This window comes from Anguilla rostrata, chromosome 5 (assembly GCF_018555375.3).
Source record: "Anguilla rostrata isolate EN2019 chromosome 5, ASM1855537v3, whole genome shotgun sequence".
NCBI lineage: Eukaryota > Metazoa > Chordata > Actinopteri > Anguilliformes > Anguillidae > Anguilla > Anguilla rostrata.
Window position 1 is genome coordinate 60,876,289 of NC_057937.1, and position 19,250 is coordinate 60,895,538.

Sequence of the window (19,250 nt, forward strand, 5' to 3'; positions counted from 1 at the left end):
AATCTGTATGTATGTAATTTAATTGGCAGATGTTCTTTTGTAGAGCAGCTATCCAGTACAAATACATATTTAGGGTTATGGTCAGGGTCTCAGGACATTGTGCAAATACATATTTAGGGTTATGGTCAGGGTCTCAGGACATTGTGCAAATACACATTTAGTGAGTGTCATAAACAACAGAAAAGCAGCACATCAGTGATAAATCATAAAGATAATAACAAAAAGCCAGCATGTAAACCAATCTGACACAAATCAGCTTACAAATATATAACCAAATATATATAAATATATACTTTTTATTGTTATTTGTTTAGTTTTTTTAATATATTTTGGCACAGGGAAGCAAGGCATGAGGAAGCTGTAAATACCCTACCCGTTGCAACTGGGGAGGCCATTTTAGCCTAAATGAAATCACGCTGATTGAAAGACTTGCATTCAGTGACTCAAACACACAAACAGCCATTTGTGAGACAAAGACGTTTCAATATGAGGCAAGAGAGCACCAGCAGGCCACCCGGAGGACGCTTCGGGGGGAAATGCATCGCAGGAAGTATACAGTATCCGCGCGAAGAAAAGGACAATTTCAGCTCCGCTCGCCTCCTCTTGACCGCGCGGAGGGAAAATATGAGCTCTCATTGTCAACATGTCGTTAACCTCCCATTGAGGGGCACAAAGGGAAGTGATGCAGACGATGAACAGCACTCACCCCTGTTGTTCTCCTGAAATTATAGACATTTAACTCTCATTTTTCTCTCCCTCCCTTCCTCCCTCCCTCCCTCCCTCCCTCCCCCCCTTCTCTCTCTCTTCTCTTACACACATTCTTTCCCACTATCGCTCTCCCTTTCTCTCTGTCCCTCTCTCGCTCTTTCTCTCAGTCTCTCACTCTCTCTGTTCCTCTCTCTCTCTCTGTCCCTCTCTTGCTCTCTCTCTCCATCTTCCTCTCTCTCTGTTTTTTTCTCTCTCTCCCTCTCACTCGCTGTCTCTCTCTCTCTCTCTCTCTCTAGCCCGGTCTCCCTCTCCCCTCCCTCTCTCTCCCCCCCTCCCCCCTCTCCATTGTCACAGTGGTAATGTAAGCTCTTAATGAGAGCCACCTGTAGGAGAGAGGCTGTCCCCGCGCGCTGCGCTGTCGCTGTCGCTGCCGGCGGGTTTCTCTCCAGGCCGCGGGAGCAGCTGCGGCCCGTCACTCAGCTCGCCACTTCCTGTTGACGGCCGCCACAGCCGCCACAGCCGCGAAAATCGCTCAGAAAAACCGACAAGGGCGGCGGGAGAGCAGAGCGACAAACCTCAACGGCTTCGGGCTCGCGCTCCGGAGACGGCGAGCGAACAGAATCCTCGCTGCGCTGGAGTTCCGCAAAAGAGCTAATTTTACAGTTGGTGGATGTCGGTTGGTGAATTCAAAACTCTGTTGTGTGCAGTAGTAAACTCTACTTTATTAATTTAAATTACATTTGATAGATTAATGTAAATAATAAATAAATAATAGTTAGATATTAAAATATTTAAGAAATTGTTTTTCCAGATATAACCCCCTCAGACATGCACACCTGCGCACACACACACATAAATGAGGACGCTGCCTATCAAAAACTAAACTTAAAAAAAGAATTAACTACAATTGCCCTGTCAGTCATCTGAATTTCGATATGGGAGAGGACTTCGGTGCTCTGCCTGACAGCTCCTATGGGAGGAGTGTTGATTAAAAAAAAGGGACGCAGTGCTCCGTGATGTAATTTGCAGATGATCCCTTTCCCACAGGCTCCGTTGTCCCTGTCAGAGGCCAGGCGGACTGAGGAAAGGGTCTTAAGGGCTCTCAGCAGGACCCTCCAGCCTCGTTACCGTAATCACTTTCCCCAGGACAAACAGTAGTTAAGCAGACGTAATTTATGGGGGACATTAAACCTCTGCATATGCTGCCCCCCCCCAACCTCGGGGGCTGTTATCCCAAAAAGTCAGGGGACCCCGAAGATTTAAGGGACCGCAGTAAATGCCAACGCCGCAGAGTAAACGTAAGCTGAAGTTCATTCTCGCTCTCTCCACCCCGCAAAACAAAAAACCTGGCCCACTTTCACAAGAAGAACGATGTGGACACAGCCGGATGAAGCCAAAGGAGGACCACAAAAAATTTTAAAAAAGGAAATTTGAATTGCGTTTAAGCGATTTGTTTTAACTCCCGTTCATGAGACAACCAAACAAATCAAGCAAAAAAGAACACATATAAAATTTATATGACAGCCATTTATAGTTCTTTGCACCTAGACACCACATCAAAAAAAAAAAAAAAAACCTTTCCTTCTGCAAGCAGCGGTAGCCATCGCGGCCGCTAACTGGATGACTAATGACGCTGATGTGACAAGACAAGAGTAACCGTAGCAACCGTAACCTGCGATTCCCGGGAAGCCATTGTCAGATTTAAAGTGACAGGAGGCCAGCGAGGCCAGGGAGAAAAATGCGGAGCGGAGCTGCGGTGTTCGACACGCTCGGCGCCCCGCACTTTAGTCATAGCTGGGCAGAAATTAATTCAGCGGCCATTTCTATGGGCTCCCCATGTCGCCGTCACGTTCCATCTGCGTCTCTAAGGAGCCGCGAGGCAGACGTCTGCTGTCAGAGCAAAATAGAGTTTTTATGGGAGTTTTTTTAAATTTTTTTTTACAGCGAGTACATTGTGCTTGTTTTTCATTGGGAAAGTAATTCAGTGAGCAAACGAACGAATCTATTTTTGATTACGTATAATAACTGGTTAGTAGACACATGAATAAATAAACGAATGTTTTTAAAAAGACGACGAGCAGTTTGGTTCTCCTCGGAAACAGACGGCAGCGGTCGCGCCGTGGACGAGGACGAGATGGGTTCCCGTTTTTTTTTGGTTTTGCGCTTTTGTTTTTTTTCAGGTCCCGGTAGGACAGCGCACCTCTACCGGGGCATAAACCTGCTGCTGCCGGTAGCCTACGCGCTACGCCGGACGCGACCTGGCGTTCGGCCTCCGCCATTTTGGCGAGAGGCGGGGAGAGGGCCCACGCAAGGAGTAGCCAGCGAGCTGCGGTCCAACCAGCCGAAATAAAGCAGTCAGGACCCATTCTCCTCAGATGAGCACCCAGCAGGCAGTTAACCCAGCACTCCTTCTTTCTTCCCCCTCTTTTCTGCCCTTTCTTATATTTTTTTTAGAAGAAGGAGGAGGACCAGGCTGGGTCAGTGCGCATCCCGCGAGTATCCAGGTCACGGTGGAACGCAACGCCGAGGATCGCAATGCGCAGACGCCGCGAGATCTCTCCTGCTTTGGGCCCAACACAAAGACTGAACTCCGACCCTGCCATCGGCAAGCTGAGCGCGTGCGTGTGTGTGCGAGCGTGCGCCCGTGTGTGAGTGCATGCGCGTGCCTGTGAGTGTGCGTGTGCGTGCGTGTACGAGTGTGTGAGTGCATGCGCGTGCGTGCGAGTGTGTGCGTGTACGAGTGTGTGTGTGTGCGAGCGTGCGCGTGCGTGTACGAGTGTGTGTGTGTGTGTGTGCGAGTGTGTGTGCACGTGCTTGTGCGAGTGTGCATGGGAGTGTGAGTGTGTGTGCGTGAGTGTGTGTGTGTGAGTGTGTGAGTGCGCGTGTGTTTCCACACTCGCTCATGTACCAGTGACCGTTCTGAGCGCTAAACCAAAAACTGAATTTCCAAAGTCTGTCCGACAAAGCGCTCCGGTCACCGCGATGACCGCCAGAAGCACGAGCGGCCTTCAGCAGTGACGCACGGCGAATATTAATCACGCTGACGGGCTGGCATTTCAGGTCGGACAAATTTTGCATGAGAAATAACATCCAGCATTCACGCCATCTCGCGTCTACCTGTGCGCACCTGTCCATTTCACCCAGCCGGCGATAACCAGCTTTCCACGGCCCTCTTCTGTTTTTTAGGCTTTCTGAGCGAGCGCTGGGCACTTTACCACAGGGGCAATCTCATATACGGGGTCGCTGTGTTTTCCCTTTTTTTTTTTTTTACAGACTGCTGCTAATGGAGTGGTTCAGGAGCTGGTCTGTTTAAACTTGGGAAGGCTCTGGGCCCTTCCAACAAACACAGCTGTGACCAGAATATTCTCCACCACCCCCACCCCCACCACCTCCCCCAAATCCATCCATCCACCCCCCCCCCCCCCCACCCCCACCCCTCCAACACAAGTTCCCTGAGAAACTGCCGTGGCCTAAGCATGCACAGCGATCCTCCACCAGCCAGTGCCTGGGAGCGAGCCGCGCAGACAAAGGAGGGACATACTTGGCCGCTACTGTGGCAGCCACCAGCCGTGTGTAATCATAACTCACATACAGTGAGCCCGCTCCTTTCACAGCGCGAAACCCCCCCCCCCCCAAACCCACAACCCCCCCCCCCCCCCCCCCAAAAGCATGTGCGTCTTTTCACGAGCGTCCAACTCCTGAAAGGCCCGGGTCAAAAGGGCTGCACTGGAGACGGAACAAAACAAAACTCCGCTCCCGCGCTCAAAGTGAAAAATATCTGGAAGTGCACCCCCCCCCCCCCATCTCATCCCCGCCTCCCAGCTCCCCACCCAAAAAAAAAATCTATAAAATAGCACGATTCAGTCAAGATGTGTCAGCGTCACAGAGTATTTTGAGGAAAAACAGCACAAGATGTTTTGGAAAAAGAACAATAGCACAGCATAACAGGGAAACAATACACACAAATAATAATACTATTTGATATTACGACTTCCTTGCTAATCCTGTGAACATGTTCCACGCAGATGTTGAACTCCGTAATCCAATAAACCAATAAACCAGCAGGCCTGGGGTCTCGGGAGAAACGTGATTTCACCAAACTCGTTTGGGCCCGTTCTGCTAACGATGTTAGCGCCGTGAAACCTGGCCCATTAGGCCCGTTCTGCACTGAAGCAGCAGAGGCCCCCAGCGTGGGGGCCACACCTGATGCCGGAAGACCTAAATTGGGTTAGCGGGGGGGGAGGGGGGGAAGCGAGCGCCAGTCCTTATCAAGGTCGCGAACGCGAAAGGTAATGCCGCCACTTTCGCATCTGTTCCCGACCGATTCGGACGCACGCGTCTGCTCCTAATGGACCAATGCGTCTCTCCCCCGCCTCCCTCCCCCTCCGCCACGCAGACCGCCTGGAATGACTAGCTGAAATAGTCGCATTCTCCTCGTGCTAAAGATAGCGGCGTACGCTCACAGTTATCTAAAGTGATCCTTATTTATATCTCGGCGAGGTGGCGAGGCTGGAGACTGAGGGCTGTCGTCTTAATTATTTTTCTGGGTCGCCAACCAAGTCCTGGACTTGGGAAAACAAATACGAAATCTTACAGGGACAGCTGGCTTCTAAGTGTGTGTGTGTGAGAGAGAGTGTGTGTGTGTGTGTGTGTGTGTGTGTGTGTTTGGGGAAGGGGTCTAGATGTGTAGGCTAGTCTTTTGCATTTAGTTTAATGAACCTTTTAAATTTAGTTTTATAGGTTTTCTTTTTGTTATATTTTGTTTTTTAAATTATGTGTTTGGCATTCAAAGGTCCTCCTAACAGCAAAGTTATTAAACTTTTTTCCCCAAAAAAATAAAATAAAATAGTTCTCCCCTGGTAAATATGTAATATAAATTAGGCACCACATTCGAGAAAAATAACTTGTGCAAACTTTCGATTACCCCATTACAGCATCCAAATCAAATTCTTCTGCCACCTACTGACATTTAACAAACACTGCATTTATTTCCTCTAATTTACAAAGTTGTGCCACATATTTTTCATGTTCATTATTTCTAGACTGCATTCCCATTTTCAGAAAAACAAAATTCATTTCGGTTCTTCATGTTTTCTGATTAGATTCTCGTGCAGCTTATTATTTCTTTTTTTGTACGTGACAAACTAAAAAAAATTTCAAGCACTTTTGAGATGAACACGGACGTGGGATATGCACATCACATACAAAGCTGACCCATTAAAAACTCCCGGACATTAGAACTCAGTCTTCTGAAATCACACACACAGCAAGCAAGCAGTTCCCCGGTAGTATGTCATAAAAACAAAGACGGACACACCGAACAGTAGTGCATCTCACACAGAGGGCATCACAGCTGTGAACCTGCACATATGTGCTTTAGCTCATTTAGATAACAAGGACAAATCCTGCAAAAAAAAAAAAAAAAAAAAACCAGCCTGACACAGTTTTGACTGGCAAATCGGCCATGACAACATACGAGAGAAATGCTGGAGCGGGGCGCCCGGTGTACCTAGAGTGACTCCATTTCGCCCACAAGCGTTTTTAATAATCAGGCCAAAACCCCCTCTCAGGGAAATAGGGGCAGCAGCTGTTTAAGTGCAAATCCACTTTACTCTATTCCAGACCATATCCCGCAACTTCCTGATACCCAAGGGCTCCTCGTAACACAATTACCCCCCCGTTCCGAGTTACGCAGCCACAACAGGTTCCAGCCCGAAACTGGGAGCGCGCTCTCGAGAAAGGGCGCGGGCCAGGCCAGGGGAGGCTAAACCCCCGCTAGCGTCCGCCACCCAAGGTTTAACGACGAACGCTCAAGACGCTCAAGTGGTCTCCGGTTCAAGGAGGGGGAAAAAAAATAAACCAAATGGAACCCAAAAAAAAACAGACAAGAAGAATCACGGTTCACCCAAAAAGCAGTAAGTAAAAAAGAAAGTGAATAAATGGCGAAACTCACAGTCTGTACAGTTTCATCGTCCCCAGGAAGAGAAGCTCAGGGAGGACTTGGAGGCTATTCCTGTTCAGACGTCTGGAAACAAGAAGACAGATGTCAGTTCTCAAGCATTTAGTTAAAACAGTTCTCATTCAAACAAACGCAGTTTTTTTTAAATTATGATTTTATTTTAACAGTTACATTTTTTTAAATCATCTCTTTAAATTGTCTAAAAATCACAGACAGAGAGCAAGGAGGAATTTAGATGCATTAATAAAGACATATATATTTTTATTTTTATTTTAACATAATTTAATGTATGGTTAAAATACTTTTTGTGTGTGTGTGTATGTGCCCGTGTGAGTGTGACTGGGGACAGTTACTTTCACTTTAACATTGACAGACAAACATCGGTGCAAAATAAACTTCTTATCTAAGTGAAAAGTTAGAGGCCAGGCATCAAGCAAACAAAGACTCAAAGGACGGTTAAAAAAAACAGATGTGGGAAAAACAAACAGCAATTCCGCTACGGTACACAAAAAAAAAAAAAAGAGTACTTCCCAAATGCAAATAACCCGTCTCTCTCACAACTGACCTAAAAAACACAATCTCACCCCCCTCACGGTTAAATATTGGCGTTATTTTAGAACGATCTTAAAGACTCTCTGAGGAGGACACTGGGGGAGAGGAAGTGATTTGTAAAAGAGAGGAAGCATCGGCAAACAGCGGCATTCCTGCCAGTGCCGCTCGGCGTCTGGCTAACGGCACCTGCCGGTTCTCGTTCAGTTTGCGAGCGGCTGAGTTGCCACAGTTGTGTGCGAAAAACAGACGGCAGAGACGGACGGAAAGCAGCGTGAGCACGAGCCGGCCGTGCTCCTCTCCTCCTCGCCTCCCTCTCCCCAGTGTACTCCGCTTTTTAAAATTAGTTTAAAGCATCTGAATATTTCACAAAGTGACTATGTAAGACTTCCAAGGGCTCAGAAATTCATAAATCAACTACTGTCCCCTCTCTCTCTTTAATATCCCTAATATATCTATCTCTTTATATATATATATAGATTTCCATTTTCAGTGTCTTGCACACAGATATTGTATCTCGGTCTTATGAGCTTATAAAACACTCATTCTGCAGTACTTTTCATACTTATAAGCACTCTAGTACATCAGGGCCCATTAAGAATACTTACACATTTACATATATTAAATATATAGCATACATTTTTTTGTTTTTGTATTTCCCCCGGCAAAAAATATTTAGAAATATCAGGCAGCACTGAAGACGCCCCCCACCCCCAGCCCCCACCGCCCCACCACACCAGGACAGGGTTACGTCACCCGTCTTCAATATTTAATTTCGCCGAGAAACAGCCAATTAAATAATTAAGCAGGCCGCATCGCTGAAAGCCCCACGCGCAGCGTGTGCCATTTTTTTCGGGATGTCCCGGAGCGAGAGGATGACGATCTCGGCCCAGTCGCCTCAGAAGGCCCAGGCCGTAATGGAGGGGTGAGATCACAGCGCCGAAAATAGACAATCTCGCCGCCTTCCTCCGTACCTGCACGGGCGGGCTAGCCCCGAGCCAACAGTGAGGCCTTTTGAAAACCGGGAGGTTGCCGGTTCAGATCCCGGCTGGGACATTTACAGGTTTTTACCCTTAAGATACTTAACCCGAATGGCTTTGGTACATAATCAGCTGTGTAAGTACAGTATGTAAACTACAATACACCCCAGATAAGGCTGTCTGCGGGATAAATAAATTAGTAAATTAATACATTTGTTAAAATGCGCAGTCAAGAAAAAACACAGCTGATTCACGTCTAATTTTTATGTTCTAGGTTGTTCATGAAATCATAAAAAATGTTTGCAATGCATGACTTAAATACTATCTTGGAATGTCCTTACAATTATGTCAATAATGTACTTAAATTCTATAATTTATCCAATATGGAGAATGTCAGTTCTATTGTATTGTATTAGGATGGTGTTGTGTGTCTATTTTGTTACAGTCCATTTCTAGTTTATCAGAGTTATAGTGCACTGTAATATTGCTCTTCCTTTACCTTGCAGATGCAGAATAGCTTCTCCATCACATAAACTTGGCAATCACAGAGGCATTAAACAGCCAGAGCACCCTTGAAACCGGTGTCAAATACGCTATATAATTTCATGCCAAAACCTGAAAACCCCTAAAACAGATGTTATCGAAACGAACGGCGCGCACACACTTCAAAACGTCCACGAGGACCCCCAACCTTAAAAACAGCCCCTCGAGCCTAGATCATTCCAACTGCAGCCGAACATCAACAGGTAAAAAAACGATTTATGGTCAGATTTGTACGTCTCCCTCACCCCCCGCCCACCCCCAACCCTCAATCTATAAACCAAAACTTTAAGAGAAACAGGCAGTGGGCGCATGGTGTCGACTCTCAACCGCTCAGGTAATAAATAATGGTCCGTATGATCCTCTCTGTCGTTCTCCTGCGGAAGTATGAAAGCCCCGTGCATCGGCCACGTCAGACAGAGCCGACGGAAAGCTCGCACCGAACACAGGAAGGACCGGTCCTCGCAAAAAACAGGCCGTGATCTTCAGAGGTTCCGGAAAACACCCCGAGCGCATCGCGGTCCTCTGACGCCGTATCAGAGCAGGACGGTCGGCTTGCTTTCCCACCCCGCCGGGGTCTAGAGGGTTAAAGAACGTGTGGTTCCTCAAGCCGAACAGAGCCAGGCTGGCCGTTCGAGCCACGGGTTGGGATTTGACAGAGAGAGAGCAGGACGTTAGCTTTTTTTTGTCCAGGTTCGGGGTCCATAGCTCAGCCCTACACCTGTCAGAATGAGGCACGCCAGCCACAGTGTGACCGAACTTAAAGGGGGCTGCACTGCTCAACGTGGGACCACTGCCCTAGACCCTTCAGTTTGGGGTTTTTTTTTTGCTTTAAGCATACCAGTACACACAATGAAATACTGATATTAAAAAAAAAAAACATGTTCCAAAATATGCACACAGCCATTGGTTCCTCTCTACTGAGGGTCCAATTGTTAGATTACAATGGAATTGCTGTTGCTGGCTGACTCCTTTGAGCATCTCATAACATACTAAACTCAGGATCTCTAAATTACAGTTAATATGCTTAGGGACGAGCCAGACAATTACACAGCAACAGTGTCTTTGTGTTCCAACAGTTATCATGAGATTTCAGGTTGCTCGTGTATAAAAGACTCAATTCATAATAACATTTTGCAGAGAAAAAAAAACTATTAGGCTCTTTGAGAAGTATTACAGTCCTCTAATTACCAGCTGATGTGGATTTACAAAACGTTCCGTTTACCCCTTCCATTTTTTGTTTTTCTTTTTTTTTTGGGGGGGGGGGGGGTGGTAGAGGGGTGTAAAATGCCCCGTTTCATCGATATAACTAAAGAGATTCACATGCTGACTGATGAACATTCAATACTTACTCTATGGTATCAAACAATTTAACATAACAGTAGCTGCTTCAATGTGTGGTTTTTTTTTTCTTCCTTTTTTTAAATCATTTGAGCATGAAATTCTGACAGCCTTAAAATCATGCCTGAACAGTCAAGAGGTGTCATAAGCCCATTTATACAAGAAATAACATTTCCAGATTTCGCGAGCGCAAAGGTTGAACGCATTTAGAAACGTGTCCTCAAAGCAGAAACTCGGGTTTCCAGAGGAATTCTTGGAGAATTTAGCTCGCCCCGAGGACGAATTGGCCCGCAGACAACAACGTCTCTACATCAAATGGACGTGACGATCTCGAACAGGAAGAAGAAGAAAAAGAAAATATTCACCGCGAGAATTATGACATGTCTGTTCAGGGCCTACAGAAGACGTTTCCAAAAAACATAAACCTGAGCTGGAAACACTATTCTTTCGCACTAAACTGGAAATCAAGAGAAGAGGAAGTAAGAACTGAAAATAATAAAAGTAACAAAGATTTACATGACAAGACTAATCTTCCCAGGCTAAATCTTTGAAGAGCAACTATTAAAATAAAAAAAACGGATTCATAAAATTTTAAACAACAACCGCAATCAAATATGATTAATAGTAAATTTAACTTTTAATTAACCTAAAATATCCAGCATCAGAATGTGAAACCTTGAAGCCAAGTACTGGCAACCATGAGAATTTGACTGGGATAGAACTCTTCTACAAAATAGGCCACAGATTTCTCATCTGAACTCTCTAAGAGATGTTTGAATAAAATTTGAGTGTCACCGGTATTGGTACAATTTATGAATATTTTCTCGAACTTTGTAATTCAACATGTAAAATATATACTTTTTAAAACGACACTCACACTCAACACAGACACTCTCTCTTTCACACACACACAAACTCAAACACACGCACACACTCACACACACACACACACAGGAAGGAAAGGTGATGAAAGTAAAATGGCAGAATGTACTCACAGCCTCTCCAGTTCTTTAAGGTCCTGGAATGCTCCTCTCTCGATAGTGCTGATCTTATTTTCCATCAGTTGTCTATAGAAGCAATGGGGGGGGGGGGTGGGTATGGGGGGCAAAAGTCAGCTGATGCATCCGCTGGATTTCACTCCGCATCTTAACCTCCTAACACCCCGGCATTTCATTTTTTTTTTTTTTGTGTCCCATTTAAGGGACATAAATCTCTGCCCTTAAAACTCAAGAACCATATGTTCCGCTAGCCTGAACACATGCTGCGCACTACTACAAGAGACATTCAACATAAAATGTACTTTACATTTACTGTTACTTCTGAAAATATTTTCACTGCAACATTTCTTGTCACTTTTTTTTTTTTTGTCCGGGTCTCAGGAGGGTACAGAGGGTTTCCTAGAACACACATGGACTCACATGGAAAACACAGAGTTAAGAAAAGTGGTCCGTGCACCCCGGAAATCCACTCTTAGGGTGGAACACAAAAAAAAAAAAAAAAAAAACCTGTTCTGACAAGCGGCCTGATCTTTTAATTAAGCTTTCCGTGGCGCGGCATTCAGAAGCTACTACTGTTCAGCAACAATGAATGTCAGGCCTTACAGATATGTACCCTGTTTGCGCACGTTTACGTAGCCAGCCAGGAGTGGTATAATGAATCACTGTTCGATGCGCTACTAGGAGACATCATCAGAACTAATTACCAACAACTTTAAAACGCCAGATTCTCAACTACGCCCCAGTATACACACTAGCCCCTTGCAGGTCTGCAAGTCAAGCGTGCGCGCAGGTCGGAGTATTTCAGACTTATTTCGTAAATCGAGCGGGGCAAATGTTCATCAGATCTCACGTGATACAGCGGACTGCAGTATAACTGCCTCCTGTTATTTGACATGTACTGGGACACTGCGCGAACGCTTCATTCATTTACCATTCAGCCGTCGTGACCACTAACGTGACATTTTATGTCCGCATCAACTGGATGAAACAGGCCATTGCCACCATAAAATACCACCATCAAATAGCAACACCTATGCACTTCTTTTGACTTGCAGGTGCACATTTACCCCACTGGAATACTGTTTCAATAGACTACATATTAATATCTTCAGTTTATACAGTATATTCTGAATGCACATATGACATTGGATAAATGCAGGTAAGGTATAAATACTTACAATACTCTGAGATGCCTCAATCCAGCAAAATCTGATTTAGTAATTCTTGTAAGGTTATTTGCATTCAAATCCCTAGAGAGAGAGAATGAGAGAGAGCGAGTGTGAGAGAGTGAGGGGGGGGGGGGGACATACGGCATTAAACAGACAGTCTTAAAGCATTCGTATCATCAGAATGTTTTTTATTATTATTATTCTATAAAGACTGGATCCCTCGATCCACCAGTTCAAATACATAACTAATATTTTTACTCGGCAAATACATTACTACAGATGACTATTATTCACCTGCGTATAACGAGTGTGGCTCTCTCGCGCATTATTTTTAAATGAAATGAAATCGACTCAGCGGGTACTTCGCCTATATGTGATCATTTTAATGTAGTTCTAGATCTTCAGTGCCTAGGACCACTGGCACTTGCGAGTGCTAAAGTTGTCCTTCCCCCCCCGCTGGGAATATTTTAATTATTTTAACGGCTGTAAGAAACGAGTTCCCACACGATCTACTCGGTTCCAGCCTTTTAATTCCAGATTATTCTACATGTTGCATTTAAAGTTCTGATTATGTGTTCAACGACTAGCCCATGCTGATTTTTTTTTCTTGCATATGCATTTATCTGCATACATCCAGACCAAAACAATGCATTTTTGACATATATGAAAAATATACGTGAACAAAATATTCCAACTTAAATGTAAAACTCACAATGTGCTAGGTCCTATAGCTAATGCACTAACTAATCAGTGAAAGTAAACTGCGTCGCACTGTTGCGGCATTGTGGTTGACCACAAGAAACAGCAACCTACGCAAGAACTGTAGCTGCTTCACCTCCATTACCCCATTAATTCGGGGGAAAAAAATTACACAAGCATGTCGTAATGTTCATCATTAGTAGTCACACTTCTTTCTGTCTAATGAGCGGAAGAGCTGTGTGGATGAGTTCAATTATGCACTTACAATCGCTCCGTGTTCCTGGGGATATTCCGCGGCACGTTGCGCAATCCCTGCCCGTGACAATCCACCGTTGTTCCGGAGCACGAGCACTGAGCCGGGCATGGCTGAGTCTCCACGACGCTGAAACCCACCAGCAACAGTCCCAGCGAAAGCGTCGCGATCCTAAATATGCTCATTTTCAGCAGTAAATTTCCTAAACGCGACATTTAAAAAAAAAAGCTTTGACTAAGGTATACTGAGGTCTCGGAGTTTTTATTTATTTATAGAAATATACAAATGCTATAATAATAAGACGATGTAAACTAAAACGATATAACTACGCTGCTAATAAACTGCAGCGGTGACCTGTTGGTTCTCTAAATGGAATGAATTGTTCGGTTTTTTAAAAAAATAAATAAATTACATTTCCTTGCACACACTTCGATGACGAGGTCTTGAGTCGTTTTGCCGTGCGCGTGCAGCAAGCGGCGGCTTGAAATAAAGTCACTTCTCCAGCCAACGCAAGTGTCGTACGCTGCTCCTGACTGGATCACTGGTACTGCAACGGTTCCGTCACGCAGTTAAACATATCAGAGAAATGTACAGCTATATATACACGCGCACACTGCACACATAGATGCGCCGATTTCCCTGTAACGCACGGACCGTCCAGGTGAGACTGTGCGAATGGCTGTTCACAGCTTGGGTTGCGAACCATTCATGCAGAAGCTTTAACCGCAGGACCTCGGCAGAAAAGGTGTCGATTTTCCTCTAGACATCCATCACCTTGTCACTGAAAGTCGGAAGACCAGACTGTTCTTTTTTAAAAATCCAACTTCAAGTCCGTAAAAACGCTACCGAAAAGCTGAATTGAGAGACCGAGAAGAGATCGGGCAAGTCTGCAACATCCAGGACCAAACCCCTCCGCCTAGCTGCTGTTCTTTCGTCAGAAATAAGAAGTCCCCGTTTTTTTCCTTCTTCTGGATGGCCGATAAAATGCTCACAAGACGTCAGACAATTGCTGCGCTTTGCTTCCCAAAGAAGACCTCTCTCCGACGGACACCTGATGACAAATGGGACGGTTCAGAACCCGGGGAGTCCTCCAGTATGCTAATTACCCACCTCGCCGAAAACTGTCACCTTTCAGAATGTAATTTCATAACGATAAATCAAAATAAAGTCAGTAATCCACAGGCGCAATGAGCAAAAAGTTAACAAAATACAGCCAAAAACAACTCACTGTCCCGCTATTTTAAAAAGAAAAAAGAAACGAAAGCAAAGAAAAATCAAAGCAGGTATGCAAAAGCTCAATTAATATTTAAAACAGTTGCGCATGAATATAGGGGCTATTTATAGATCTGAAAATCCATTTGTTTGACAGCTCTCCTGTGGTCATTCGGTCGTATTTTTCCCAGGCGTCGCTTCGCTCAGCAAACGTTTCCTTTTTTCATAGTCCGATGTATGTATTCCTTTCTCACATGACGTAGGGAGCTGATTTAGTGGAGGGTAACAGCCCGGTTTTACAGCGATCTGAAGCTAAACAACTCCTTAAACCTTCATGGTTTTGTGCTTTATACCAGGACCATAACCCCGCCTACAATCCCACCCAAAATCTAATTCATAGGCGTGTCTCCCACCTTCTAGGGACCTAGCCGTTGTACATGGGGTTTTGACGTATTAGCACGGGGCTAGAGAAGAGGTATACGCCACGGCACACGTTTTGAAAATTAAAGACGGCGGAATGGAGTCGATTACCTGCCGCGTGAATATCCTGTGGGCTGTGGGCGCGAGGCTGAATTTGTTCGCGCATGTATGTGCATGTGCGCGCGCCGAATTATGAATGAGTTACGATGTGGAATGCTGTACCCGAATTCACTATTTGGGCTCAAGTGGTAATGCAGATGAAAGTACTATTCCAAATGCACGAGCTCTCCTATATGAGTGCCCTCCGCAAGGCAGTTCTGTTTTAAGACAGGATTTACTCGCCGACCTTGGCAATGGAGTTTTCGGGTTATTTATTTTTTTTATTCTGGTGTAAGTATATTTGCAATAGTGAAATTAAAATGTAACGAAGAAAAATAGTTGGTTCGATAGGTTACCTATTTATAGAATGTAATGCAAGAATGTAAGACTGTTCCCTGATATGCAAAAGAACAAGTTAATCCTGGAACTATGCGCCAAGCCCGTGGTGCAGGATGCGAACTAGTCGCTCCGTCTATCCGAGGGCATTCTTTGCAACTCAGTGACTTTATTACTCTACCCTGATTGGTCTTGGTAAATACCATAATCTGACAAATCCTACGTAAGCCATTTTAATTTTTTCGTTTACAATTCATCCAGGAATGTGCAATTGCGGGTGAAACATTTTACATTAAACACACCCCCATCTTGTCTCCCAGGACATCAACAGCAACATTATCAGCACCCGTTTAGCAAATGTTATATTTAACCCTTTCGTGTAACCCTTACTTGACCAGAAAGATCATCTGGCAAGTAATTTCTCTTTCACATGACCTGAGGGAAAAAGCAGGTTGGGAATGTGAGGCTACTGTGGGGGTGGGGGGGCAATAGGGGTGGGGGTGGTGATTAGGTGTCCAGATTGACAGTTTGTTTATAGGTCATTACAAAGAGAATTAAATACCCCAAGGGCAGGGACACATTTTTTTGTTTGAGTGATCCACCAACCTGCCCCCCCCCCCCCCCTTTTTTTTTTTTTTGCCCTGAGGCCCCCAAGGACAGAAGTGAAGAGATGGGGTAAGAAAATGGTGGAATAACACCCCCCCCCAAAAAAAAAAAATCTCCCTGGGCAGGGCGAGAAAAATCTCCAGGGTCTGCCTGCCCCTTCAGTGCCTGTTCAAAATGGCTCCTGAACCTGCAGGAAAACCCCTTTCTCCACATCACACAGTGATGCCATGTATTTATTTGTTTATTTGTTTGTTTGTTTGATCGGACCCGAGAGGCAATTAGTTTTCCCCTGTGTTAAAGCAGCTAAAGGATGTTTGGAGACTCAAGCCCGGTACGTTTCCTGCTCTAGAGGGTGATAATAATTGAATTCCAATGGGTATCCTTTGATCTTTGATCTAGCTAAACTGGCTTTTCAATGAATGGGACCCAGCTGTGGAATGAGGGATTTGCTGGGATGGGGGGGTGGGGGGGGGAGGATTGCTAGGCGGGGTCAGTGCATGATGTCCAATCTTACCACCAATTCATTTTCAATGGCCAAGTGAAGACTGATTCATAAATAATTGGGACGTTCCTGCAAATACTGTCCCGGGGCTCAAATTGCCTCACAGAGCCAATCAGAGCTGCATTTTAAGGGCACGCCAAGACACAGCAGGTTAGTGACAGAGACAATGTATCAGCAAAAGGGTTAGCGTTAAAACACTTCTGATAGAGCAAACTTTACCCAGATAGAGTACACTTTACACGGATATAGTACACTTTGCCCTGACAGAGTACATAACCCAGATTGAGTACACTTTACCCTGATAGAGTACACTTACCCTGATATAGTACACTATACCTTGATAGAGAACACTTTACCCTCATTGAGTACACTTTACCCAGATAGAATACATTTACTCTGATAGAATACACTTTACCCCGATAGAGTAAATGTTTCCCATTTTGGACTCACGTAAAAGCCTCTGTCAGGGATGAATTAGCACTGAGCCTTTTGCCGTGCGGTGGCTCTGGCATATTTCGGATATCTGATGGATAAACAGAATCCAATAACACTACAGCGGGAGGCAGGTGATTGGAGTGTAGGTCAGGCTAACCCTCATTCTTTATGCTCTGAACAAAGAGCTTACGTCCTCAATAATGCATGCTTAATAAGGTTTAATACATGCCAGAGTAAGCATTTACACCTTTAATAAATTAAATACATAAAATGCCATATATTATTAGATGAATTCTCATATGTTGCAATCATGCTTGGGATTTCATATTGACCTATTATAAATTCAGGTAGGTGTACGCGCATCAATTTATTATTTATTTATTTTATTGTATGATTTTTTTATTTTCAAAATGCATTGGTGAAATTACTGTGATCTAGTCTGTCTATACTTTTGCAAAATCTAAAATGCCAATGTCATTTTTTTTTTTTTTTTACTTTTATAATTGAGTCCATCGAAACTTTGAAAAAAGTATTGCCTAACTTTCCAAGCAAACTAATGCCCTCTAATGCCTAATACCTTGGGCTGTTTAGTCAGTTGATTGGCTCTTTGTGAAAGGGGATAAGGCATGCTTGCTTTCAATAGGGTGTGCACAGGGATTTGTCAGAGTGTCTGTTTTTGTTTAATGTAATTATAAATCGGTAACCAAACAAACGGCAGACTGTTTTGCTTCTGGATAAAAGGAAGACCTTGTTAAATCTGCAACCTACGCACATTATTGTTTGAAGATGTGTGTATTTACATATATGCCTTTGTAGTGTAGCGTGTTTATTTACATAAACTTGTAGAGTGCAGTGCATTAATTCAAGTTCCATCTACAAGAAGCAAAACTGTATAATACCTTATGCTAACATTGTCTGTCTCTAGTCTGGCTTTTATTGTCGCTGTTGTTCTTATTATTCTTATATACTCATTCCTCCTCCACCTCTTTGTGAAAATCTGAATTTTTTTTATTTTTTCAAAATGCTATAATTTACAGTGTTCACATTGAGTCATGTGCGTGTTCCACACCTATAATTTTTAGCAGACTGCACCTTTATTAACTAGTAATCATGTGAGTGTTCTATGCCTCTAATTTTAATATGGAATGTATTCTATTTACACATTAATCAGGTGAGTGTTCTACACACCTCATTTTAATACAGAATGCACTCATATTACACATTATTCATGCATGGCATCTTGACAGTGCAGAGCCCTTCGGAAATACAGTGACTTACACAGCTTGCATTCCTTTAGGCACAATCTGTTAACAAAGTGGATTGTACTGGTTGTGTTGCCGCAGTTCAGGCTAAGTGCATTGTTGAAGTGTGCAAGGGCAATGCCCCAGTTGGGAACCGAACCGGCAACCCCCTTTGTAATCACGCGCCCTGTTCCCCGACCTCTATAGTGCCCCACCACCCCAGTATTGTCTCACTTTTTTGTGTCTCTTTATAAACTTTTACTGCCAACAATAGTATTTCATGTGTTTGTCTTGAATATCGCTCCAAGTTATCTCCCAACAAAAGACCACCCCTTTATATAGTTATATGAGTCTTTTATGAGCTGAGAGAAAATATCATTATCATACTTCATCTGGTTGTGATACTGCATCAGTTTTATTATTATTTTTCTAGAATACGTCAGGATGTGAAACTTTGCCAGAATTTTGTCGGAACGCAACATTCCGACGCCGTGAGAAAGGCCAGATTGTGAGTGTGAGCGCGCAATAATGTTGTGACAACTCGATAGGAAGCTTCTCCATCCATCGGTTTCTTGTTTTACACAATGTCAGCGTTGTGCGACCGGAGACTCTGTCAGCGTTGTACGAAACACTTTGTCAATAATGACACTGTGTCTGCTTGGAACAAAAGATAATTCCACAGATTCCGAGCATCGGCGGTCGGAACGTGGACAGTGTGGAACACGTGGCATGAGGAAAACCGTTATCGTTCCGCACAGTGCAGAAACAGATGTATTGTTTTCGGGGGTGACAGATGCATTGTTTGTTATTTGGGTTTTTTAATTCAATACAATACAGACGGGCGACAAATTAAAGGAAAAACCTGAATAAATGAGTGGAGAAACATAAAAACACACACGCTTCCATTCAGGTGTACTGCATGATACAATTAAGCAATTAATCTCCTATCATGCTCTGTGGCAACTGAGCAGGCACAGTTGACCTCGATTGTGGATCAAGAAGGCTATAGGAAAAGATCTGTGACTTTGAAAGAGGGTTCATTATTGGAGCACGGATGGAAGGAGCTTCAATCACAAAGACTGCTGAACCGGCCAGTGTTTCAATAGGAACAGTGACTAAAGTGACATCTACATTTAGATCTATGGGAAAGACATCAGTAAATAGGGATGGAAATTGTGGTCAGAAGCACACATTCTCTGACCG

The 19,250-nt window shown here is 44.2% G+C and overlaps 1 protein-coding gene across 2 annotated transcripts in view; it reads right to left on the reverse strand.

Annotated features, from left to right (window-relative positions):
- slit2 (slit homolog 2 (Drosophila)) overlaps positions 1-14,759 on the reverse strand; it is a 164,763-nt gene extending 150,004 nt beyond the window's left edge. The window contains exons 1-4 of one of the 2 annotated variants that reach the window (XM_064337515.1): positions 13,209-14,759; positions 12,254-12,325; positions 11,073-11,144; positions 6,662-6,733 (exon numbers count right to left, since the gene is read on the reverse strand). In XM_064337515.1, the coding sequence (XP_064193585.1) occupies positions 6,662-6,733; positions 11,073-11,144; positions 12,254-12,325; positions 13,209-13,411 (419 nt within the window). In that variant the 5' untranslated portion in view covers positions 13,412-14,759. The remainder of the gene's footprint in view (positions 1-6,661; positions 6,734-11,072; positions 11,145-12,253; positions 12,326-13,208) is intronic. The other variant, XM_064337514.1, reaches the window with a different exon arrangement.
- Positions 14,760-19,250: the final 4,491 nt, after the last annotated feature.